Below are 27869 nucleotides of genomic sequence, written 5' to 3' on the forward strand. Positions count from 1 at the left end.
ATTGTAGACTTAATTTACCACAAAAACATACATGCATAGTGTATTCTATACAGGTCCCAGGAGAAATCAATACAATAAAGTACTTCAGTATTAATAATTTTGAATAAAAACACACTGATACCAAGTATCGATTCTCCAATTATTATTAAATAGCTATTGACTTATAATAAAATATATTGCTTCTAAAGTTTCATGGAGAGCGCAATGAACTCTTTAATAGATAATACAATGAATATTTATTCACAAATGAGTGTTCGTTAACAGTAAAAAATAAATAAAAAAATTCTGTAATTTTAAAGGAAAAAAATGCATTATACATGTTTAAAGTTTAATATATTTAACAAAACAATACATTCAATTTTACAGTAAAATATTTGTTTTTATTAAAAGTATGATTTAACCATATAATTAACGGTATAATTATCATTTAAATTATGTATTTGCCTCTGAAAGGCAAGGCAGTACATACAATTATTTGACATAGAAACACAATAAACCTAAAACCTTTACACACAAACCTTGTTAACAGTAACAATCAAGAAACCTCATTAAGTTAAAAGATGAGCTCCTAACATCACTACTACAGTTGATTTACTGTGACACCAAACAACAACAATAACTGCATAAAGTCAGCAAACCACAAAAAATAAGCCAATAACACTTACCGCATAATTTATGATTGTTGCAATTAGGGCTGTCGATTTAACATGTTAATTCAGTGCGATTAATTTTATAAAATAACGCGATAAAAAAAATTTACGCAATTAATCACAATGCTCCCGGACTGTAATAAGGAAGATTCCTGAGAAATGCAAGCTTGTAGTACCACCTGTTTACTCCAGAGGGCAGTAAGTGAAATTGTGTTGCAGCGCGCAGTTTATACAGTGAACAAAACAACAATCCACAACACAGACAGTTACGTTCTTGTGTTCAAAAACACTTGATGAAGCACAAATTCGAACTAAGGGATCTCAATATGTGTTCTATATATATTTTAAGATAACTAAGTATAATTATTTTATCATTATATATTTAATAATTTTTATATGGGGGGCTTTCTCAGCAAATAATTGTATATGCCATTAAATGTAATAAATCGCGATTAATTAATCAGGACACCATGTAATTATTTTGATTAAAAAATGTAATCGAGGCCTTCAATAGTGTTTATGTCACTGTATACTTTCAGTGTACCTTGTTCTGATAAAAATAATAAAAAAACAAAACAAAAAAAAAACATTGACAGTTATGAAATCCTGCAAAAAAATGAATCTTTTCAAGTCCTTTATACGTTGTTGGAGTTTGTGAATGATTTGTACTTCTCTGGCTAACATATGCTAGTTAGTCTAATTAACTGTGTAATAAAAGCATAGCTTGGGAAAACAAAATTCTGTTGAATCCCAAAAGTTCGGCTTAAGAAGCGAAAGACACTTTAGATGACTAGATTTTTCAGAGTATATCAGTACAATATTATGTGACAGGGACTACCAATTGGTAAAAAACAGTCCAGTCACTCGGTTTTTAAGACAGTTAATCAAGGTTTTGCTAAATACATCAGTATTGTCATATGAGGTGATGTCATACATGGAAGGCATACATTAATAAAAACTTATAGATAGTGGTAGACCACTATCGGTCAGGCCAATTAATTGGCCATTATTTGGCCATTTTGCAAAAAAAAAAAAAAAAAATGTAATCGATTGACAGCCCTAGTTGCAATGCATTCTGGGAACTTGCAAGTTGTTTAACATGAAATGGTTCATTCAGACAACCCTGTATGGCCAGTTGGGACATCATTTGGGGGAAGACTGTTGGTCTAACATGTGTTTTTTTTGTAGATGCAATATAATTCACATTTTGTAGTATCTGTTTCTACACAAAAAACCCAGAAGCTGGATAAAATGCCATTTTTAAAGTCTGTCCACTTTGTTAAGTGTTTGATGGAACCAGGAAGACTTTCTGGAAAACCTTTCTGTGGACAGACCCTCAACCCCTCGATTTTGACAGTTGGTTGAGTCAACTATAATACTTTCTAACAATTAACTCTAATAAAACATATTTTTTTCTTAACAGAAAAGATTTATATTTAAACTATATTTATATGAAATCTGAAATTACAACTAAACATTTTCTGAATCTGGGATTGCATCAATCTAATAAAAGATGTTGTGTTCTCAGGTGACAAAATTGCCAAATAATTCCACACATTTTAATTCCATTTAAACCCATTGTAGGGGGTCTGCCAGTAGTAGGCACTGATGCAATGTAAAACAGTGATGTACATTTGAGTTTATGAGACGGAGTGATGTTAGTAAGGGTAAGGCATCAAATATGAGTTGGAACGCAGTCAACAGATTGATACTCAATTGCAAAATGGTTATGCAAAATCGACTGTAGGCTTATTTTCAATGGTATGAAGATAAAACAAACAATACATTGACTTCTAAAACCACTTATTGTATTGTAATCAATGCTTTACTCATGCCACAATCATGTAAAGCATGGGCTCATAAACATAATGTGACCGTGGCATCATTTTTCCAAAACGAAATGACGTGCTTCATTGCAGGTTTTGCTGCCAAAAGTGAGGGAAATGGTGTCATAATCAGTTGAGGTTAAGGTGAATGTTAGATGGTGGTTTTAATGAGTAAAACATACCTCTCTAAACTAAAACTTTAACCTAAACCTAACCGATAGTATCCTAAAAGCAAAAGAGATGTAAACAAAACAGACATCCTTACCCTAAACCAAAACCTACACCTAACTGATAGTGTCTTAAAAGCAAATGCGACATGAAAAGCACATTCACTAAAGCAACTACATCATTTTGTGTCACTTCATTGATACTTTCTGCTCATTTGTAAGCTTATGTGCTTAGCTGGACTCGAGATTCTGTCCTCATAGTTCAAAGTCCAACACTCAGGTGAGCTACTGCAAAAGTTCATCATGTTGGAATTAGTGTGTAAATGCTGGTGGGGCTGTAATAAAAGCTTTAAAATGTCTGGTTTTCAAATTATGCGAAATGAAGTGTTTAACACTTTTAATCTAAGGCATCATTTGAAAACCAGACATTTTAAAGCTTTTATTACAGACCCACCAGCCTTAAGTGTTAATTCCATCAGGAAACCTCAGCTTGCAAAAACATAGTTACAGTAGCGTTCATTCTCTGAGACTAGGTTGATTATAAAATGTCTTTGAATTCTCTAAATTATTGAATTCTCTTTATGTAATTAATTTGATAAAACATTTGAATCGATTGACACCCCTAATTTATGGTTATTGTTTACCATGTTATCATGGTATGGGAATATTGCGCATGTTTTAGTCTTCTTAAACTGTTCTGCTATTGTGAAATCACCTAATACAAAGAAAAACTTTAGGGGATGGTTTCTCAGAAATCTACAAATTTTGTGTGTTTGTTTGCAGGTGACCGATATTTCTGGCTGGTATCTAACAGGTGCAGAGGGAGAGGGGCTTGTGTGGGCGATGTCCAGTAGAGACACACCCCATCAAATCACTGCAAGAGAATCAGACGCTAAGCCTCACCTGAAAACACCTTACTACTGGAGTGCACCGTCTGCTTACCTCCACAAGAAAGTGAGTCAAATGTTTGTGTGTGTGTATTGTTATTAGTGTGAAACTCTCTGGCAGTGCATAACACTAATGTGTAATGTTTCCTCAAGCACTGTCCATAATACAGACATCATTTATCATCACTATGTTACATGTTCATTTAGCCTTTTATTTGCCCTTGTTCAACATCAGTATCTGCAGGGACAGATATAGAGACACACACACACAGATAGAGAGAGACAGCAGGGAATGGGGGCGGTTATTGTAAAGGTGAAGTGTGTAATTTTTTCCATGTAAAAATAGTTCTTCCTATCTCAGTTTAAAATGCAGAGAAACCTGTTTAGGTGTAGGAAACAATAACTGGTTATCAGTGGTTATAATGGTTATCTGATTGGTTATAAGCATGGTAAAGTTATTTTAATTGGATGTTTTAATGTGTTCAGGGAAGTGGTGATAATCAGTAAATGGTGCGATTGTGTGTCTTGACTCATGCTGTAAACCTCTCTCAAATTGTATTATTTTTTAACTTTCTTAAGTCTTATTGAGCACAGTTCATGTGTACACTTTCCAAATGAACATCACAAAGTCCTCTTACTTCTTCAACCTCCACCACTTCCTCTAACCTCCTGATTTCATTTTTGTTTACTTAACCTATCCCTCACACAAACCTATTGTCATTATTAAATTCAAAGCAAAACATAATTTGGCAGATTTCTCAGCCATTTAAATATTGAAGACCACTTCAAATGTTCTTACAAGGCAGATTTGTATTTTTTATACATATTTCACTGGACACTGATGAGCAAAGACATTATGACCACCTGCCTAATATGCAGTTGGTTTTCCACGTGCCGCCAAAACAGCACTGACCCGCTGAGGCATGGACTCTACAAGACCCCTGAAGGTGTCCTGTAGTATCTGGCATCAAGACATTAGCAGCAGAACCTTCAAGTCCTTTAAGTTGCGAGGTGGAGACGACATGGATCAGACTTGTTGGTCCACCTCATCCCACAGATGGTCAATCAGATTTAGACCTGGGGCATTTGGAGGCTAGGTCAACACATTGAAATGTTCATAATGTTCCTCAAACCATTCCCGAACAATTTGTGTAGCAGGGCACATATCCTGCTGGAAGAGATCACTGCCATCAGGGAATACCATTGATATGAAGGGGTGTACCTGGTCTGAAATGATGTTAAGGAACGTGTCAAAATGACGTCCACATGAATGGCCGGACATAAGGTTTCCCAGAAGAATATTACCCAGAGCATCACACTCACTCAACCGGCTTGTCGTCTACCCACAGTGCATCCTGGTGCCATCACTTCCCCAGGTAAACAGTGCACATGTACACAGCCGTCCACCTGATGTAGAAGAAAATGGGACTGATCGGACCAGAAGAACTTCCTCCACTGAGGTCCAGTTGTGTCCATTATAGGTGCTTTCGACGGTGGACAGGGGTCACTCTGATTGGTCTGCAGATACGCAGCCCCATACGCAGCAGGGTGTGATGCACTGTGTGTTGTCACACATTCCTCCCATAACCATCATTAACATTTTCTGTGACTTGTGCCACAGTAGACCTTCTGTCAGTTCGGACCAGACGGGATAGCGTTCGTTGTCCTCGTACATCGATGAGTCTTGGGCACCCAACATCCTGTCGCTGGATGTGGTTTGTCCTTCCTTGGACCACCGTCGGTAGGTACTCAGCGCTGCTGACAGGAATTAACTCACAAGCCTTGCCGTTCCAGAGATGCTCTGACCCAGTCGTCTGGCCATAACAATTTGGCCTTTGTCAAAGTTGCTCAGGTCTTTACTTCTGCCCATTTCTCCTGCATCAGCACGTTGACTACGACAGGTTTTCTCAGCCTTTTGCCCACTGAGACCCCCCCTCCCACACCAAGGGAAGTGTGTGTGGGGGGGGGAGGGGGGGTAAATTAATAGGTACTTAATTAATTTAGTTATGTTTCATATGCTTATAATATAGTGGCCTAATATCTATAGCCCAATATTTGTAACTTTGGTAGTACTGGCTGAAGTTTTCAAACAGTCCCTTACCACACCCTCCACAGTTTTAGCTCATTTTAGCACAATGTGAGGACTTTTCCGACGGTCCCTTACCCACCGTAGGCACAATTTTTAACTTATATCAAGGTTAAATTAAAGATCTTGAATAATTTCGCATTGACGCCGTCGGTTTTGATTCGATACGGGATGCATCATTTAATCTTTAAATACGGGACGATTCCGTATTTGAAGGGATGGGTGGCACTGCCGCTCTGAAATTATGATGTCCAGATATTGGATTGCATTCAGACTAGCACAGCTAGTGCATGCAACCCTAAGTAAAGAGACCTTGTACAAAAATAACGATCTGTAGCACTGATAGATTTTTATAGTCATGATTGTTCGCTTACCATCTAATTTACCAAGACCTTGACATGTGGCCTTATTAAGAGATGATCCAAGTTATTTCACCTGTGAGTGGTCCTAATGTTTTGGCTCATCAGTGTATTTGTGAGGACATTAAAAAGAACAAGTATAGCCAAACCTGTATACAGACCTAAGAAGCTATATTAGTGAGGTCATCTCATAAATGCAATGATCTTCATACTAAGATAAAGATATTTATTACACAGCTCTCTGAAATGCTTTATTCTCATTGGTCAATCGTGCCATCTTGCAATCTGATATTTCTGAAAAGAGTGAAACAATCTCATTCATTTTCTCCATTGGCAATTAATTTTTTTCAGATAACTGATAAACCTTTAAAGGCAGTCCTACAATGAGCTTGTGAAATGATGGTATATGCTTCGATTGAATCCATCAGTCTGTGTTATCTCAACTTCATTTAAAAAAAAAAATAATTCCTGAATGAGATCTACTCAACCAATGATAGTAAACTATCCACCAAACAAAGTACGCTCAAAGAGCTCTGCAGCGTCCGTCCACTCCCATGATGCACTGTGAATGATTGCACGAGAGTCCCTCAAACTTCATATATATTTGAATTATATCTTGTATGTTGCAATACAATTAAAATATATTGTTTCTATACTTATAACAACTTTAAATCAATAGTTTTTATAGTTTTACATTGTTTTTAATTGGATTGTCTTTGGGAATGCTTCATTTAATTGTAGTTCATTCCCTCATGGAAAAAGTTAAAGTTATCTCTTCATTTACTCACTCTCATGCTATCCCAGATGTGTGTGACTTTCTTTCTTCTTCTGAACACAAATGAAGATTTTTAGAAGAATATTGGACAAATGACTTAAAACATTACAAAAGCACCATAAAAGAGTAAAAACTTTAGTTAAATGTGGAAAAATTAAATATCTTTCTTCATTTACTGACCCACATGCCATCCCTGATGTGTTTGACTTTCTAAGATTATATCTGTTCTTTTGGTACATACAATGCAAGTGAATGTGTGCCAACATTTTGAAGCTCCAAAAATCACATAAGGCACCATAAAAATAATCCATAAGACTCCAGTGGTTAAATCTATATCTTTAGAAGCGATATGAAACAGATCAATATTTAAGTACATTTTTTTCTATAAATTGTCCTCCATCATTCAGAGATGATATTCTTCTCAACACAATTGTACAGTGTGGTTATCTGAGTTACTGTAGACTTTCTGTCAGTTCAAACCAGTCTGGTCATTCTCTGTTGATTTCCGTCCACAGAACTGCTGCTCACTGGATGTTTTTTGTTTTTGGCACCATTCTGAGTAAATTCTAGAGACTGTTGTGCGTGAAAATCCCAAACCAGCCCGTCTGACACCAACAATCATCCATGTGATTATCTAATAAGCCAATTGTGTGGCAGCAGTGCATAAACTCATGCAGATACGGGTCAGGAGCTTCAGTTAATGTTCACATCAACCATCAGAATGGGGAAAAAAAGTGATCTCAGTGATTTGGAGCGTGGCATGATTGTTGGTGGGTCTGGTTTGAGTATTTCTGGGATTTTCACACTCAACAGTCTCTAGAATTTACTCAGAATGGTGCCAAACTCAAAGAACTATGTTAAGTAAATGTTTTGTTGCTCTTTTCCATACAAGGAAAGTAAACAGGGAATGAGGCTGTTGTGCTACAAATAATAATAATAATAAAAAATAAAGTCTTATAAAATATAATATACTATTTATACTATTCACTTTCATTGCATAGAAGATCAGCCAGGACATTCTCCAAAAATGTACTTTTCGAATTCCATGAACGAAAGTCACATGACATGAGGGTTAATTAACGATGACAGAATTTACATTTTTGGGTGAATTATCACTTTAATAGTTTGCCAGTAGTTCCAGAATTTTTACACAAAGGATTTTCCATCTTTTAGTTTCAGCACATTTTGCCTTCAGTTTTACCGTTCAGTGAAGTTCACACATGGTATGAGTTACACAGTCTGTTGTGTGTGTGTGTGTGTGAGAGTGTATTTATTGCTCCATTTTCCTCCTCACGCAAATTGTCTGATTGCACACCAGATGTGTGTTGCCTTTGAACTACATGGCACAGGCAAAAAACAAACAAACTGAACTGTGTTTGTGGAGCTTTAACTGTGTGTGTGTGTCTCTGTAGGTGGGCTCTGCTCCATTGCAGACACATATTGTGTCTGTTATATATCAAAATAAACAGGAGGTCATTTAAGGGATTAAAATCATGGAGAGGGGGTTATAATGTTGAAGGGCAGAATTGTGCAGGCTTTTATGCTGTAGAGTTTCTTGTCTTTAGTTTTAAGATGCCCAGTGGACAGCCTGTTTCTCATTTCCTGTAAATATGTGCCGGGTGATGCTATCATGTTCTCTGGCTCTTCCTTTGATATTTTTTGTTTTCTTTCGTTCTTTTATTTTTATTTATTATTATTATTAATTTTTTTTATATTGATTTCTTTGCACTCTAACTCCCACTAACAACTAAATACATAAATAAATCAAATTTATGTACCATTATAATACCATGTTTTTGACGTGTCGTGGGAATACCTTCCTTTATGGGTGCATGTTCCATGGGAATAGCATGTATTTGGACGTGTAACAGTAGATGTTTTTTACATGTACCACGGGAATACCACTTTTTTCTCTTTTCTTTTAATTTACATTTATGACAGTACTATGTTTTTTTTTGTACATGTACCATTACCACGGGAATGACATTATTTCTTTGGACCTATACCATAATAGCACCATTATATTCTTTGAAGAACAGTTGAGTACATGTGAATACCATTGAAAATAGTTTAACCATGACTGTATATCCCTGTACCATGGTACAGCCACAGTACTTTTTGTAAGAGCAGTTACTTTCTGTCAGTGTGACTTCAGTAGACCATTTTATGACAAAAGGAAGCATGGCATCAGCACTTTAAATACGTGAATTAAAGAACAGGTGGTCTTAACTGACTGCAGCTCCACCTCCTCTGAATTACTGAACCACTCGTGCACAATTCTTTTGTCTTGCTCAGAAAAAAACGTTAAAAAACGGACTCTTGAACACTCAGGACTTATTTATATGAAGATGTTTGCATTCTATCAGATGAGGCCTCATAGTTTACCCATGGTTAAAATGAATCATACATCTCTATTGTAAACGTGCAGGTGCCTCAAGGCATGTTGTAAAAGGTTGAAATTCTTTTAACTTGACATGCCATCTTAAAAACACTGCACTCATGGCATGAGACGCTGAAAAAGCAGCAAGACGTGTGATAGCTTTCAAAGAATTCTAGTTTGTATGTTTACATAAAAAACAATTCCAAAGCAACGAAGAAGGACACAAAAACATGGCCTGTGCTCTGTGGACTCATGAGCAAATGTGCATGCCTAGCAGCTGTCATTGCGATGCGAATGGGAACACTAATGGATAGCTTTCTCCAGCTATTATATGTATATGTATTTTGGGAAGAAATACTGGCCAGACATTTTTATATACAGAAAGATTCTCCCAAATGTCATTTCTGTCTCCACTTTTTCTTTATGATATGAGCAGTCAGAACATATGAACGTGAAATAAGCGAGACATTGTTTGGCTTTAGTGTTCTTTGTTGAGAGCTCGTTTTGAATGCAGTACGAGTCTGTGTGTGTTATAGAGATTTATTTTAACCTCTACTCACAGGGCACTGCAGTTAACTTAGCAAGATCTAGGGAGATGTATTTATTGTTGAAGTGTAGGAGTGTGTAGGTGTGTGTGTGTGTGTGTGTGTGTGTGTGTGTGTGTGTGTGTGTGTAGGTGTGTGTGTGTGTGTGTGTGTGTGTGTGTGTGTGTGTGTGTGTGTGTGGGTGGGCGTGTGTGTGTTTGTGCATTTACAAAAAGCCTGGATTGGATGCAGAAAAGACATTGAGAATTGTTGTTCTCCCCAGTGAAGGTTGTGTAGAGTTCTTCCCCCAGTGTTTTGGTTTGAGTTAACTTTGCTGATTTGCCCTGCAGCAAAACGTTACCCTAGAACAGCCGAACAGCATCTCATGAGAGACCAGGATGTGAGAATACACTCACACCACATTCTGCTTTTTTTTAGAGAGGAGAAAGAGATAAATTAGCAAGATCTAGGGAGATGTATTTATTGTTGAAGTGTAGGAGTGTGTGTGTGTGTGTGTGTGTGTGTGTGTGTGTGTGTGTGTGTGTGTGTGTGTGTGTGTGTGTGTGTGTGTGTGGCTTCATCAATAATCATAGCATATTTAAAGTTTTTTCTCTTGAAAACAGACTTGGTTGATGATAATGCAGGGTTATTACATTTTTGTTTCATTGGGTTTTATTTATATTTGGTATATATTTATTTATTTTCAAAATGATTATTATTATTATTTTTTGTTTGTTTCAGTAGGATACTAGATTTAGATTTCAAAATAGATATTAAATTTCACTGATACTGATAACTAAGGTGGTGGAAAAGGCCAAAAGACTTTTAGCTAAAAACAAGACTGAAATACTAGATTATGGGAGAAAGGTGCCTCTGTTTGTTTCTTTGCAGGGTACTCAGCCGTACATGCTCGATTTACTTCGGATTAGGGTGGGGGCAGGGTTAGGGTTAGGGTTAGGGTTAGGGTTAGGGTTAGGGCATCTGCTGCCTCTCAGGAACAATCTGAGGTCCCTTTGTACAATGGGCAAAATACAATGGATATTCTTATTTTTAAATGTATGTGGTTCCAGCTTATGCATTTGATATTTATGAGTGACAATTCAAGTCTGAGTTCAAATGAATTTGTTCATGAATTTGAATTAAAATTGTAACCATAAACTCAACAGCAATATTTTGCGTTTATTTTAAACTTCACAACTAAGATAAACTATTTGTCAATATAAATGCGACAAAAAACACCACATTTTATGATTAGTATCCTGCTGAACAAACTTCAAAGTGGTTTCAGAATGAAGTTTATGCTTTAGGTGTCTTATTGCGTTCTGTTTGCATTTCAATTATTAGTTTTTTTTTCCCCTCTGCTCAAACGTAGACTAAAGACAATGAAAACTGCTTTAGTCATTACAACCAGAGTTGTTATTATTATTATTATTATGTTGAATTTTATTTTAGTTTTTATTTCTACTTCATTTTCAAAATGTCCATTCAATATTGTTTAGTTTTATCTAAAATTATGGGTGAATGTCACGAACCCCGCTCCCTCGCTCCGCCCCCTCGAGCTTCCTCGCTCGTTTTGCTCCCTCGGGCTTCCACGCCCGTTTTGCTCGCTCGAGCTTGCAGGCTCGTTTTTGCTCCTACGAGCTCACATGCTCGTACACTATCTCCCCCCTCGGGCTCTCATGCACGCTCCTATGGCCAGAACATTATGACCACCTGCACTCGCGTCATCTGCACGCCTGCACATTAGTTTCACCTGCACTCGTCTCATCACCTATCATTGTTTACACCTGCACTCGCCCCTATATATTTCACAACCCGTTCGTCTCACTCCTGTTGGTTATTGTATTTAGTTTCCCGTGTCTTTGCCCCCGCTAGTCTCGTCTAGTTTTGATCCCCCCTTGAACTCCTCTTGATTACCCCCTTAGCTTGCCAGCTCCTCGTTCCCCTAGTACCCCTGTCTACTCCCTTTGTTAGTTTACCCCCCTCTCGATCCTGTTTACCCCGGCTTTGACCCTCGCTTCCCTCGACTACTCTCCCGGATTTGCCCCCTTTACTCTCTTTGATTCCCCGGCTTTTGACCCTACGCTTCCCTCGACAACTCTTCACTGGATTTGCCCGTTTGTACTTTTGCCTGCTTATGTTGTTGTCAATAAAAGCAGTTTTTGACTTACATTGTGACTGTCTCATCTTGTGTGTGTGTGTCCGGGTTACAGTGAAATACATTTAATGTAATTAATTAAATACATTTAATGTGTTTAATACATTTAATAAATGGTAATATTAAAATTTAATAATGCCCATAAAATGAAATTCAACAACATTAAATAAAAACAGAAAAGATCAGATACCATTACAAATTTATTTTTATACTACAATACTTCACACCTTTCCTTACAGTCCTCCCGGCTGCTGTGTAGCCTACTTCCTTAAAGTCAAGATGAAATTTTTATGATAAAGTCTCCTTGGGCTGATTTTTGTCCTTTTCATAATATATTTAGTATGGACAATACTGTAGGTGAATAGAGACTTCTCCCCTCACTTGAGTTCTGCATTGTATTTCCTGACTTTTTTGCAGATGTAAAGCAAGTGCTAGCTTTACACGTAACACACAGAGGTTGTGCTACAAATATGTGATGGACTTTTTTTGAACAATTTCCATCATGGTCTATTTCATTTGTCATATTTGTTTAAATATCCCCCTGATAGTGATACATAGTAAATTTGATTTTATCTAGATATTGTCAACATTTTCAGTTAGAAATGACTTTGTGTATTAAGCGTGAGTCTGATAAAACATATGTTCTATTTAATAGTTTGCACAGTTGGGGAACATACTTTTAAAAGTGAACTTACGTTGCTGTTGCATCTGGGTGAGAGTGAAAGAGCACGTCTGGTGATATCTTTCCCGTACACACATACAGCACACACGAGTGGGTGAGAGAGAGTTAAAAAAGTATTTTGAAAGAGTGCACGCTACCGCTCTCAGCCAGAATAAGGACATACGTATACACGTGAAAACTGCTGTGCAGTATCAAATACACTGAATGTATGATAGTTCTAACTGTAGAGAGCACATCGATATGATGATGAAGCCAAATCCAGGACATTTAGAGTCAATTTTGAAATTCCGGCCGGATGCTTTTTTCAGGTCTGAAAAAGAGGACATGTCTGGAAGAAAGAGGATGCACCCTATGTTACATTAGTTTTTGTTTGTTTGTTTGTTTGTTTGATTTTCACTCCATCACAAATGTCATTGGTTCGAGTCCGAAAGACTCGAGTCCACATCAAGTCAGAGTAAAAAAGCAGTCTGTGACAAGTCCAAGTCCTTTTAAAATTGAGTACCCCAACTGTAGTATCGGTCTACCTTATACTATCGGTCAATCTCTCTTGTAATATAGCACTGCAGATTGTGCCATCTGCCTACAATGAAAACATATGACAATTTATCAGAAATGACATCATGCTAGGGCTGCACAATAATGAAAAGATTATTGAAAAAAGTAAATATAGGTAAGTTCGGGAGGAGCACGGCCATCTAATCTTCCAATTCAAATTAACCAGTATATATAAAGCAACCTCTTACCTCATCATTACATCAGTTCTCCCAGCATGGACCTTTCTGCAACGGCACCATATCTGACATACCGTAAATCAGTAGCTTTAAAGGAATCGTTCACTCAACAATTTAAATTTTGACTTAAGTCATTCTTTCGGATGATGAACTCTGGAATCCGCCAGAGATGCCTATGCATTCATCGCAAACCAGACTAGTTTCTCCCTCCTTCATTCCAGGTACACATTCACCAGTCAAATGTACAAGACAACTAAATCATACGTATACCAAGACCGCTCAAGAAGACCATGCTTCATGCCTCCTTCGCAAAAAATACAATTGCTCCTCATGCGCCCACATTGCAAACACCATCAACATTGCAATCATCTCTTTCTCCAACCGAAAGACTTTCATTTCCTCCCGTGGTAAGTTGCTCCATTAATGATCTTGGTCAAGCCATCTATAAATCCGGCATCCATTTCACACAAAGACCCACTAAAGGGCCAACCCACCTCTTCATCAGCCAGTAGACTAGAGGTAGCTGCCAGTGCTTCCTCATCCACCCTCTGACCGACCGGCAGACTACAACAGCTGCACGTTGTAGTTCTACCCCCGCTTCGTCAATAACAGGTCCTGGCCATGTCATATTCAGCCCTCTCTACTGTATAGCTCCGATAGCATCAACTCATCTCCCAGCATTCACACTTTCATCTGCCACTCCCCTTCCAGCACTTTTCCACTCAGTTGCCATGGATCCCCCACCAGCTTCAACTCACCTCTGTGCTCAGATCCTAGCAGGTGTGGACAATGATCTTTCTTACCTTCTCTCTTCGGTTCCTGCAAATGATTTCTATCGCTCCCTGGACTGTGGACCTATAGCTATTAACCTTAAAAACTCAAATTCTGGATCCAACTGCACACTCACTTTAGCCAAATTCTGTGTCGCTTTCAGTAGATTTACCGTGATAATATGTACTGCAATGTACTGAAATGCCACCAGTTTCAACTCACCTCTGTGCTCAGATCCTAGCAGGTGTGGACAATGATCTTTCTTACCCTCTCTCTTCGGTTCCTGCAAATGATTCCTATCGCTCCCTGGACTGTGGACCTATAACTATTAACCTTAAAAACTCAAATTCTGGATCCAACTGCACACTCACTTTAGCCAAATTCTGTGTTGCTTTCAGTAGATTTACCATGATAATATGTACTGCAATGTACTGAAATGTCATTTCTTCACCTACCATAGGCTCTTTTCAGCAAAATGTGCAGCTAGGATTGCTCAGTGGAAACAATGCCCTCACTGGGGAGCCCTTGAATTAGAGCTATATAACCACGTTTTTCTGGGTAGCCGTAGAATCTTGTGTGCATTATGCAGGTCCGTCATAAATATTCATCTTGTTCCTTATACAATCCAGCATCCCAAATCCAATCAGAAACACCTCAACTCACCAATTCCACCTCACAATTTCCACAGTCTAGGTGTGAGTCCACAAGACCAAATGTAAAATCTATTTCTGGCAAACAAGCCTGTAACAACTTCAATAATTAAGGCTACATCAGACATATATGTTGTTTTTTGCATGTATGTAATTTCTGCGACGGAGCTCACGCTCTGTCCTGTACGCAGCTCTTCTGCAAGCTCCAATAAAGACTTCAGAAAATATCTATCATCTCCCATTATTGTCTCATCATTAGCTCTCGAACTTGCAAATCATCCTGACAAATCATTTAAACGGTATCTCCTTTCAGGCCTAAAATAAGGTTTCAACCCAGGGTTGGCGAGTCTGCTAACCACTAGCCTTATATGAATCAAACTTCAGTATGCTATAGATGAACTGGAAACCGTTGATACCCTTATTTCCAACAAAAGAGGATTCCGGTTTCATTATTGGCCCATTTGACTAGAAACGTCTCATCATAGATCTCGCCACCCCCACGGCAGCCCTCATCCAAGCATTATTAGCCTCATTCCTCTAGAAGAATTTTCCCTTCACTACCACAACATAAGTCAAATGATCCACCTCATTAAAAATGCCTGCCACGGAGCCTGGCTAGCAAAAGTGGACATAACCTCAGCCTTTAAATTCATGCCCATTCACCCAGATTTTTGGCATCTGTTTAGAATTCATTGGTGGAAATGTTTTTATTTACCAGTCCGCTTGACCTATGGCTGCAAAAGCAGCTCCAAATTTTTTGATTTACTATCTGAAGCACTTTACTGGATTTTGCAAAACAACTATGCGGTCCCTTACCTCGTCCATCTCCTTGACAATTTTCTCAACATTTTCCCAAGCTATTTCCCCCTGCAGCTGTCCAAAAAGTCTTCAAAAGCCATGAGTCCCTCTGTCCTCTGAAAAAACATTAGGCCCTTCTACATCGCTAGAGTTCCTCTGCATTATCATTGACTCCTCAAAATTCCAAGCTTCCCTTCCCAAAGACAAAATAGATATGATAATTGCTATCTCCTCACAACTGCTAGAAACAACCCATTGCAGCAGATATGACCTACTCTCCCTGCTGGGCCACTTAAACTTTGCCATGCGCATAGTGCCCCAAGGATGCCCTTTTATATCCCACTTACTGTCTCTCACATCTCTTGACGATCATCTGTTCCTAAGCTCCTCCTGCCATGCTGATCTGAATCTACCCAAACCGGTATCATCAGAGTTTACTTTAGCAGCATCAAATTCTACAAATTGATTTTTGGCCAGCAATGCCCTGCTATAGTAAATTCGCAGACCTCCCACCTAATCAAAGGAATTAAAAAAACAAAACTAGCTTGCCCATAACAAATTCCAAATTTGATCCAGCCATCCATCCAACCTTCTCCAACCTCCAAATATTAGACCATGATACCATCCGCTTCCTCATCAAACATAGTAAAACTGATCAATAAAAAATAGGCCATTTCGTCGACACTTTCATCTTACCTACCCCAATCCATCTGCAACCTGTGCTGCACAGAAAGGTTTCCCGATCATCAAATTAAACAGCTTTGGAGATTGTCCTCGGAAACCTTCCATTAGTACATCAGAACTGACCTTGCACACATCAAACAAACACACCTCTCACCTCTTTTTAAGTAGCATATACCTACACTCCCCATCACGTTTTCATTTCGACCTCCTACTCCGCACTGCTGTGCAAGTCCCCTCCAGATAATCCGGATGATGTGTTGGTTCTCCCGTTTGAACATAGCGCCAGCTCCCACAATCTGATCATTGACTCTCCCGTTCGAATCGCAGTGTGAGCCCTCCCATCCGGATATAGTGTGAGCTGTATGTTTTTTTTTTATTTATTCAGATCACAGTGTGGGCTCTCCTGTTCAAATGCAGTGTGAGCCCCCCATTTGGACTGCAGTGTGGGCTCTCCCTTTCTGAAACGCTGTGTGATCCTTCTTGTGCTTAAATTATGGGGATCTCCTGTTTGGATTACAGTGTGAGCTTTCCCCATCCGGACCTTGTTACGGAAGGTAGTCAACCGTAGACTCACTGGCGCGTTGAAGGCCCACGCTTTGGGGGGAATTTGAAGCTCTACGTGACTCATATCATGGTTACCACTGCCCATCACTGGAAGGGATTCCACCCGGGTGTCACAGGGCCCGCTCCTTTGGGTTTAGAAATTCCCTTCATTCTGTGACATAAGCTTCACATTTCCAAATTCCTGGACTCCCATGTCATAGTTGCGTGGAGAAAGTTGATTCACATTCAATACCTAATCCTCCAGTCCAAGCTGATATTGCCGCAGCAGTGCCTTCTCAAAGCTCGAGACCGCTGCGACTGTACTTCTTTATCTTCCGATACTGACACAGTGGTTACCTTCCGAATTGTCAAAACAGCTGCTGCAGCTCCCTGCAGGTGTCATTACTCTCAAATACTAAACATATATATTTATAAATTCGCTCTAGTTTCGAGTCAACTCCTCTAGCTCCTCCATTGCGGACAGCAAGCCAAACCAGTTTTAGCATCTACACTGAAGATTATAGGGGTGTGCGAACTCCTAAATTGTTGATTATTTCCATTGATGCTGTATATTTTATGCAATTAATTTAAATAAATGTACATTTACACATTTACATTCAAATATATATTTTGTGTGGGGCGTATGCATGCCATTTTCTTTATGCATGCCACACAACCAATAAATCAGTAAATCAAGACAAAACATGCTGAAATGAACAACTTCACATTTATACTCTTAGCAGCATGTACTGTAAAACAAAAAAGTTGTGAAAATATTGAATAAATTATACAAAGAAAGCAGGCAATGGACATGTTTGTGATTGGCTACAATACTGAACCACTGCTAAAATGCACTGTAAATAGAAAATTTTATGCAATTAGAGTAGACCTAAAAAGAATGCTGTAATTCACTATATTCACAATAAGCTAATTGTGGCAGCTGTAATGTAATCTTGATTATTTAGTCATCAATTAATTGTGCAGACCTACATAATGCTTTATATAATACTAAATTACTTTCAAAGTTCGATCAGATGAGACCATCCATCATTGATGAAAATATAAAAACAAATAAAGTAATTTGATCTTTATTTAGTTTTTGTTTGTATTGTTGTGCACATTTAAAGATTTGGTCATATTTTCATTCTTTTGCTCTTTTCCTGTTTTTATTTTTGTTTTAGGTAAATATTTTGATATTGCTAGTTTACATCCTTGTAATAGTTTTCTGTAATGAGATTAATCTTGATGCTGACCACTTTCTCTGTCTCTGTCTCTCTCTCTCTGTGTGTGGTTGTGTCCGCAGCTCTTGGCATATGGAGGCAGTTTGGTTTATAGCATCTCTTATGACACCGAAAGCAAAGATAGCCCTGTTCATATCACCAGCGCTCCTGATGTCATTATAGAGGTACGTTTGTCCAATCACATTTCACACCCAAAACTTTCCCTGCAAACACATTTATGCTAAGTTTAGTTAAACAAAGTGAAATAAATGGTTTCTGTAAACTCTCTTGAACTGTGAAAGGCTGCCTATGGTTGGGCTAGCATGACTTAGGACTTTCATTTTGAAATAAATAGTTGATTATGTTAGACTTCTGGTAGAGAAATTTTCTTAGACAAGAAAACTTGATTTAATGTGTTAATTTAGTGTGAATAATTATATGAAAAATATAGCATAAAAATAAATAGCTGAAATAATCAAATGTACATTCCGTAATTAGGAATGTTCCAACCATCTGAGCAATTGAGCACAAGATGGCGGTGCGGTAGCACGCAGCGGCCACTCCGGATCCACAACGGTGCTATTTTTGTTAAAAAAGCCCGACTTTTGCAACACATGGACATCGGAGCAACCAGTGTTCGTGTCTACCATCGCCAAACACTACTCAAATATAAGAATCATGCAAAAACCAAGCTGCATGATGACCTGCAGGAGGCGCTACGCGTACTCGGCTTGCTGCGGAGACCAGGCCTCCAGCCCTCGGCGTCGCCTGATGCCGGTGGCCGGGGGAGAGGACGTCGTAAGCGGTGTGCGAGAGCGGAAGCACGGAAAGAGGGCGGGGGTCCATGCTAGGCTAAAACAAACCCTAGCCGGCCGGCTCTCCCGTCTATCCTGCTCTCAAATGTTTGCTCCCTGGACAATAAACTGGACTATATCCGACTCCAGCAGGCTACGCAGCGTGAGTTTAGAGACTGCTGCGTCTTTGTTTTCACGGAGACGTGGCTCAGCGACAGAGTTCCGGATGCCGCCATTCAGCTAGACGGGCTCGCCTCGTTTCGTGCCGACAGAAATACAGCTTTCTGCGGTAAGACTCGCGGTGGTGGCTTGTGTGTTTACATCAACACAGAATGGTGCAAGAACTCTATGTTAGTCTCTAGTTACTGTTCATCGCTGTTGGAGCTTGTGACTGTTAGATGCAGACCTTTTTATCTACCACGGAATTCACCACTGTTTGCATAACCGAGTTTACATTCCCCAGCGCTAACGCTAAGGAAGCGCTCTGTGAACTGTATGGGGCTATGAGCTGAACTGCAGAACGCTCACCCCGACGGACTGTTTATTGTCGCCGGAGATTTCAACCATGCAAATCTCAAGACAGTGCTCCTAAATTCCATCAGTATGTGGACTTTGCAACGAGAGGGGCTAACGCTTGATCTTGTTTACACAAACATCCCAGGCGCTGCCGGGTGGAGCCCCGCCCCCACCTCGGCTACTCAGACCACATCTCTGTTATGTTAATTCCAGCATACAGACCGCTCGTCAGACGCACAAAACCGCTTCAGAAGCAGGTGAAAACCTGGCCAGCAGGAGCCATCTCTGCTCTTCAGGACTGTTTTGAGTGTACTGACTGGCACATGTTCAGGGAGGCTGCAACATATGGCGATTCTACCAACTTGGAGGAATACACAGCATCAGTGACCAGCTACATCAGCAAGTGCATTGATGATGTCACTTTCTCCAAGACCATCACCACACGCTCCAACCAGAAGCCGTGGATGACTGCGGAGGTGCGCACGCTGCTGAGGTCCCGAGACTCCGCCTTCAGAGCAGGCGATAAGGCAGCCCTAAGAACAGCTAGGGCCAAACTGTCATGGGCAATCAGAGAGGCAAAGCGCGCACACGCCCAGAGAATCCACAGTCACTTCCAGGACAGCGGTGATACGCGGCGCATGTGGCAGGGCATCCAGGCCATCACCAACTACAGGGCAACATCAGTTGCCTGTGACAAAGATGCCTCCCTTCCAGATGCGCTGAACGACTTCTACGCTCGGTTTGAAGTGCAGAACGACGTGATGGCGAGGAAGTCCACCCCTCCTCCCAACGACCAGGTGCTCTGTCTTACCACGGCAGATGTGAGGAAAACTCTACGTAGAGTCAACCCACGGAAGGCTGCTGGACCAGACAACATTCCTGGCAGAGTGCTCAGAGGATGTGCAGACCAGCTAGCAGATGTTCTTACCGACATCTTCAACATCTCTCTGAGCAGCGCCGTTGTTCCAACGTGCTTCAAGGCCACCACCATCATCCCCATGCCAAAGAAGTCTTCAGTGTCCTGCCTCAACGACTACCGTCCTGTCGCACTTACACCCATCATCATGAAGTGCTTCGAGAGGCTCGTCATGAGGCAGATTAAGACCCAGCTGCCCCCTCACTAGACCCACTGCAGTTTGCGTGATCGTTCAAACCGTTCAACGGACGATGCCATCACCACAACCCTCCATCTGGCCCTCACCCACCTAGACAATAAGGACTCATACGTTCGAATGCTGTTCATAGATTTCAGCTCAGCATTCAACACAATCATTCCCCAGCACCTGATTGGAAAGCTGAACCTGCTGGGCCTGGACACCTCCCTCTGCAACTGGATCCTGGACTTCCTGACTGGGAGACCTCAGTCAGTCCGGATCGGGAACAGCATCTCCACCACCACCACACTGAGCACTGGGGCCCCCAGGGCTGTGTGCTCAGTCCACTGCTGTTCACTCTGCTGACTCACGACTGTGCAGCAATGCACAGCTCGAACCACATCATCAAGTTCGCCGATGACACCGACCGTGGTGGGTCTCATCAGCAAGAACAACGAGTCAGCATACAGAGAGGAGGTGCAGCGGCTGACGAACTGGTATAGAGCCAACAACCTGTCCCTGAATGTCGACAAAACAAAAGAGATGGTTGTTGACTTTAGGAGAGCACAAGGTGAACACAGTCCGCTGAACATCGACGGCTCCTCTGTGGAGATCGTCAAGAGCACCAAATTTCTTGGTGTTCACCTGGCGGAGAACCTCACCTGGTCCCTCAACACCAGCTCTATCACCAAGAAAGCCCAGCAGCGTCTCTACTTTCTTCGAAGGCTGAGGAAAGCACATCTCCCAACCCCCATCCTCACTACATTCTATAGAGGGACTATTGAGAGCATCCTGAGCAGCTGCATCACTGCCTGGTTTGGGACTTGCACCGCTTCGGACCGCAAAGCCCTGCAGAGGATAGTGAGGACAGCTGAGAAGATCATTGGGGTCTCTCTTCCCTCCATCAAAGACATTTACAAAAAACACTGTATCCATAAAGCAACCAGCATTGTGGACGACCCCACACACCCCTCACACAAACGCTTTACCCTCCTCCCGTCTGGCAAGAGGTACCGAAGCATTCGGGCCCTCACGGCCAGACTGTGTAACAGCTTCTTCCCCCAAGCCATCAGACTCCTCAATACTCAGAGACTGGTTTGACACACACGTGTCCTGAGTTGCACTTTAATAACTGTCACTTTATAACTGTCTGCTACCTCAATAACTGCTATGTGCATAGAACATTATCTCATAGTATGTTATGTTTACATTTTTAGAAACTGTCATCCTTTTGCACTACTGGGTACTGGTCGGCGCTGCACTGTCTATTGTCCAGTTCATTGTCAGTAATTTGTTGTACTGTCCCGTACTTTTTGCACATGTTTGCACGTGCACTTTATATAGGTAGTTTATATAGGTATTTTATTTCGTTGTGTAGTCTCATGTGGTCCTATGTTGGTCCTTTGTTGTTTTTATGTAGCACCATGGTCCTGGAGGAACGTTGTCTCGTTTTGCTGTGTACTGTACTAACTGTATATGGTTGAAACGACAATAAAAACCACTTGACTTGACTTGACTTGACAATTGCTTGAAAAGCAAAAAGCTTGATTTACCACCTTCATGTTTTAGTGAATCTGTGTCAGTAGAGGACAGTTGGCGTAACTCCAGCTGTATAGACAACATGCCTCATCAAACCAACGAGAGCATCAGCTCAGCCTTCCACAGATGACGTGCTTTTGTACTCAAAGACAGCTGAACGAACACAATAGAATGCAGTGATCTCGAGACATGTTTTTCAAAGTTTCAAAAAACATTTAACTTGACACAGCATCTTAAAAACACAGTGTTTTTGACTAGAGATGCTGAAAAGTAGCTAAACGTGACGCAACCAAAGTGAGATACTCTGAAAGTGTTCGTCTAACTCATGAGCATAGACCAATAAAAAATAGTGCAAATTGAATAAAACCAATAAAACAAATGCTTTAATTGTCTACTGCCACAATATACATGTTTATGATGTAATGCATTTGAATTATCTGAATTATGATTTGTATATTATATTAATAATGTATAATTATTTATATTATATAGTAAATTATCTTTCTCAGTAAATAATGAATTTTCACTTATAAACGAATTTCATTCAAATTAAATCCCTAAAATATAGACTTACTAGAAATGTCTCTTTTTTTGGTGCCTTGAAAAAATACTCAGACCTTAAACACATCTCTCTTTTTACTGAATTAAGAATCCAGTTGTACATACACTACATGGCCAAAAGTTTGTTCACATTCTGAATTAACAGGTTTGACTACTTCAGCTTCAGCCATTATTAACAGGTGCATAAAACAAGTGTACAGTAATGTAGAAATGATTTACTGAGTCCGGTGTGGAAGAACTTCCCATGTCCAGATCTGAACCCTGTTGTGTACTTTACCCCAAACCGTCTGTCACTCACTTCGACGTTGTGTCGAAGAGGTGACACTAGGGGTCTCTCTTGAGCACCGAATATGCCACTGATATATGAAAAAAGGCCAATGAGAAGTTGGCAGACAGTATTTGCATACCCCGCCCCCGGACATACGGATATAAAGTCGCGGAAATACGTCGAGTTCATTCAGAAATTTTCTTCGGAGCCGATGGTCGTGTATGCAGTGAGCTGCGAGTCACACACCTGTTCCTCTTCCTCTGAGCTCATTCTGGAGAAAGCTTGAGCGGCTTTCTCCTTCTCTGCATGGCAGTGCAGTTTGCCCTTGGGCGCTTCGACAGCGCAAAACTTAAAAGAGTTTATTGTTAAAAGAGTGATTTTCTCAGTAAAAGAGTATTTTCCTCTAAAAGAGCAATATACAGCGGCGTTGAAAGTCCTATTCAGGACGCGTCTTTATAAAGATGCCCTTCCGCCTCCGAGTAGTTCCTGGATGCGGTAGAGTGCTCTCCGTTTCAGACGGCCACAGTCTCGTGTGTCTGGGCTGCGATCACACCGAGGCAGCATTTGTGGATGGTTCATGTTTTCACTGCGAGAACATGACCATGGCAACGTTGCGGTCGCGGCTTTCCTTCAGCCGAAGGAACGGCACTCCAGCCGCCCCCCACGTCGCTCCTTCTTCCCACGGGATTGAGGATGACGCGACTGGCGATGGAGGCGATCTGGGGATGGCAGCGGGTACCGTTTTGCCGGGTATGCCCCTCGCCAGCCTGCCTATCCTCTAGAGCTTGAGGTGGATGAGCTCGCCGCTGCATCGGAGAGCAGTCCGGCGTCTGACGCAGATGACTCCCCTGGGCTACCGCCTTCGGGCCAGCACGTCCAGGCTGAGGCTGACGCGCAGATATCCGACGTGCTTGCCCGGGCCACCGCCAGCGTGGGGCTGGACTGGAACCGTCCGTCATTGGGGAAACCTCAATGTGGTAGCGGACGCGCTGTCATGACAACGCTTGCCCAGTGGAGAGTGGAGGCTTCACCCCCAGTCGGTTCAGCTGATTTGGGAACGGTTCGGCAATGCTCAGGTAGATCTGTTCGCCTCCCGAGAGACCTCCACATTGCCCGCTCTGGTATGCCCAAATAGAGGCTCCCCTTGGGGCAGATGCACTGGCACACAGCTGGCCCACGAGGCTGCGCAAGTACGCATTTTCCCCAGTGAGCCTTCTTGCACAGGTGCTGTGCAAGGTCAGAGAGGACGAGGAACAAGTCACCCTAGTGGCTCCCTACTGGCCCACCCGGGCTTGGTTCTCGGACCTCGTACTCCTCGCAACAGCCCCTCCCTGGCAAATCCCCTTGAGGAAGGACCTTCTTTCTCAGGGACGGGGCACGCTCTGGCATCCGCACCCAGACCTCTGGAACCTCCACGTCTGCCCCTGGACGGGACGTGGAAGATCTAGCTTATCTACCACCTGCTGTCGTAGACACGATCAACTAAGCCAGAGCTCCCTCTACCAGGCAACTATAAGCCCTAAAGTGGCTCTTGTTCGCGAATTGGTATTCTTCCCGGGCTGAAGACCCACAGAGGTGTGCAGTTAGGTCAGTGCTCTCATTTCTGCAGGAGATGTTGGAGGGGAGGCTGTCCCCTTTCACCTTGAAGGTCTACGTAGCTGCTATCGTGGCTCACCACGACGCAGTAGACGGCAAGTCTTTGGGTAAGCACGACTTAATTATCAGGTTTCTAAGAGGCACCCGGAGGTTAAATCCCTTCCGACCAAGCATGTTCCCCTCCTGGGATCTCTCAGTGGTCCTCTCGGGCCTTCAGAGCCCTCCCTTTGAGCCGCTAGAATCAGTTGGACTCAGGGACCTCTCCCTGAAGACAGCCCTGCTGATCGCACTCGCCTCCATAAAGAGGGTCGGGGACCTGCAAGCGTTCTCTGTTTGCTATGTTAACTTCACTTGCCTGGAGATCGGTCCGGCAGACACTCATGTGATCCTGAGACCCTCTGGCCAGGCTACGTGCCCAAGGTTTCTACGACTCCCTTCAGAGACAAAGTAGTGAACCTGCAAGCGCTGCCCCGGGAGGAGGCAGACCCAGCCCCTTCGTTGCTGTGTCCAGTACGTACTTTGCGTACCTACTTGGACCGCATGCAGAGCTTTAGACGTTCTGAGCAGCGCTTTGTCTGCTTTGATGGACAGCGGAAAGGGAACGCTGTCTCCAAACAGAGGCTTTCCCACTGGGTGGTGGACGCCATTTCATTGGCCTTTCACACCCATGCATCCTGGCCACGTCGCTGGAGCCGAGCCACTGTTGTGGCTGGACCATTTCCGGCTCCTCAGAAAAATCCTGAATGAACTAGACGTATTTCCCCACCTTTATACTCATATGTGCGGGGGCGGGGTATGCAAATACTGTCTGCCAACTTCTCATTGGCCTTTTTTCATAGATCAGAGGCATATTTGGCGCTCGAGAGACCCCTAGTGTCGCCACTTCGACACAACGTCTCGTTCCCTCCATCAGGAAATGGAGGTTATATATGTAACCTAGGCGTTTTACAATGTTGGGAAAGAGTACTTTGTAACATGCCAACAAAATTTTTTATTTTTAACTTTTTTTTTTCCTAACATAAAATAATGTCACATTAAAATAATTGATAAAAAAGTGTGAGTTTCATTGCTTTGAAATGAAAACGTCACAGGGTATGCAGATCCTCAGGAACTGTGTTTTCTTTTCAAACAGGCAAAACCTCACCCTTACCTGAGCTCTATTCACTGAGCACCTCGACTGATCATGTGACAGTTGTTGTACAGTCTTGGCAAAGTCACTAAACAAAAAGATGTTTACACTTTTTATGAAGTGGTTTTTTTTTGGGTTTTGTCTGGAAAACGTCTGTTCCCCTTCTGTCGCTCTCTCCACGTTGTGTCGGAGAAGCGACACTAGGGGACACTAAGGGTCTCTCTTGAGCGCCGATATCCACCTCTGATCTATGAAAAAAGGCCAATGAGAGTTGGCAGCCAGTATTTGCATGTCCCGCCCCCGGACATACGGGTATTTAAGTGGCGCAAATACGGGAGTTCATTCAGAAAATGTCTTCGGAGCCGATGGTCTGTCTGCAGTTTGCTGCGAGTTTACACACCCCCGACACGCTCGCTGGTCCCCGTCCACGCTCGCGGCGATAGCGGCTCGCCTCACGGCCTGGCTGTCTATCCTCCCGAGCCCGAAGCAGATGAGCTCGCCGCTGCATCGGAGAGTGTGATGTCTGATGCCGAGGACTCCCCTGGACTGCCGCTTTCGGGCCAGCAGGCCCAGGCTGAGGCCGACGCTCAGTTGTCTGACATGCTTTCCCGGGCTGCCGTGAGCGTGGGGTTGGATTGGAACCCTCCATCCTCCCCACAGCCTTCACGGTTGGATGACTGGTTCCTGGGGGCAGCGTGCCGTTCGCGGCCACGCATCCCCCCGGTCCCGTTTTTCCCCGGAGGTGCATGACGAGCTGACGTCTACGTGGAGAGCCCCGCTCTCCGCTCGTCTAGGTGCCACCCGCTCCACTCTCACCACCCTCGACGGCGGAGAGCGCCACGGATACGGGGCGATTCCCCAGGTCGATAGGGCAGTTGGGTACCATCTATGCCCCGGTAGCCCTACCTCCTGGCGTGGCCGCCCCGTACTCCCATCCAAGCTCTGTAGGACAACATCCTCGCTCAACATGAAGGCCTACAGTGCGGCTGGACGCGCTGCCTCCGCCCTGCATGCGATGGCCCTCCTGCAAGTCCACCAGGCCAAAGCACTCAGAAGCATGCACGGGGGTGGACCTGATCCTGATGTGCTGCAGGAACTGCGCTCAGCGACCGACCTCGCCCTGAGAGCGATGAAGGCCACAGCGCAGGCACTCGGACAGGCGATGGCCACCCTAGTGGTCCAGGAACGCAATCTCTGGCTCAATCTGGTCGAGATGCGTGAGGCTGATAAGAACCGCTTCCTGGACGCACCTGTCTCCCAGATTGGCCTTTTCGGCGACACCGTCGAGGATTTCGCCCAGCAGTTCTCCGCGGTGAAGAAGCAGATGGAAGCCATCAGTCACATCATGCCCCGCCGCAGACCTGCCGCTACGGGCCCCGCCCCGTCTGCCCGCCGAGGGCGTCCCCCTGTGAAGAAACCAGCTCCTGCTCCGCCTCAACCCAGGCCCAGCTCTCAGCCCCAGCGTCGAGCACCCCGCAGGCGGCGCACGCCCCCTGTCTCACGAACCCCCTCTAGGACCCGGAAGGCTCCCAAGCGTTCCTGAGACAGCCGACCCAGAGCCGAAGACGTTAGCTCCAGAGGTGGTAAGACCGCTCCGTCCCCCGGTGGAGGGCCGGGAGGAGAATCCTTTGGTTTTTCATTTGCCACACCCCCTGATGGGGGCTGTGGTACCCACATTTTCAATAAAAGAGCTATTTCCTTTGCCTCTGGGTCACCTGGCCACCAAATGCCGTTCTCACGGCAATCTGCTTTCAGATTACGACAGTCCCGGTACACCAGACGTGGCGATCCCGCCTTCCGCCTGCCCACGACTGTCCCCCGGCCGGCCGGTTCAGACGAGTCCAGAGGACGCCAGCATCAGACCTCCTCAGTTACGAACCCACCCCCTGCCGGGTGCGCGGAGCAAGGTAAGTGCTTTGAGTCTATTCTCAGCACCTCAGCCTCAGGCCGCAACGAAGCCGCCCGACGCTGCACTACCTGTTCCGCCCCGCCGGGTACGTCCAAAATACTCGTTCCTTTGGTGCCCCTAGCGTAGAGCTGGGAAGCGTGGCGTTCGTTTCCCAACGCATCACGCTGGTTGCACCGGACCATTCGACTCGGTTCCGCAATTCAGTTTGCCCGGCTCCCGACCACTTCAGTGGCGTCCGCTTTTCCGCAGTACACGGCGAGCATGCCAGTTCCCTGCGCAAGGAAATCGTGACCCTCTTAGCCAAGGGCGCGGTAGAACCCGTCCCTCCAACCGAAATGAGGAAGGGTTTCTACAGCCCTTACTTCATTGTACCCAAGAAAGGCGGCGGCTTACGACCAATCCTGGACCTGCGAGTTTTCAATCGGGCCTTGTTAAAACTCCCGTTCAAAATGCTCACGCAGAGAAATATTCTGGCTGGCGTTCAGCATCTAGATTGGTTCGCAGCGGTAGACCTGAAGGACGCGTACATCCACGTCTCAATTCTGCCACGACACCGACCCTTCTTACGGTTC

General features: G+C 43.1%; 1 protein-coding gene across 4 annotated transcripts in view; it reads left to right on the forward strand.

The window, feature by feature from the left end:
• Positions 1–27869, forward strand: part of lama2 (laminin, alpha 2) — a 385152-nt gene that overhangs the window by 156833 nt on the left and 200450 nt on the right. For all 4 annotated transcript variants that reach the window (XM_052095596.1, XM_052095599.1, XM_052095597.1 and 1 more), the window contains exons 12-13: positions 3427–3597; positions 17975–18076. In XM_052095596.1, the coding sequence (XP_051951556.1) occupies positions 3427–3597; positions 17975–18076 (273 nt within the window). The remainder of the gene's footprint in view (positions 1–3426; positions 3598–17974; positions 18077–27869) is intronic.

The sequence above is a fragment of the Xyrauchen texanus genome, chromosome 28, assembly GCF_025860055.1.
Source record: "Xyrauchen texanus isolate HMW12.3.18 chromosome 28, RBS_HiC_50CHRs, whole genome shotgun sequence".
In the NCBI taxonomy this organism is placed as follows: domain Eukaryota; kingdom Metazoa; phylum Chordata; class Actinopteri; order Cypriniformes; family Catostomidae; genus Xyrauchen; species Xyrauchen texanus.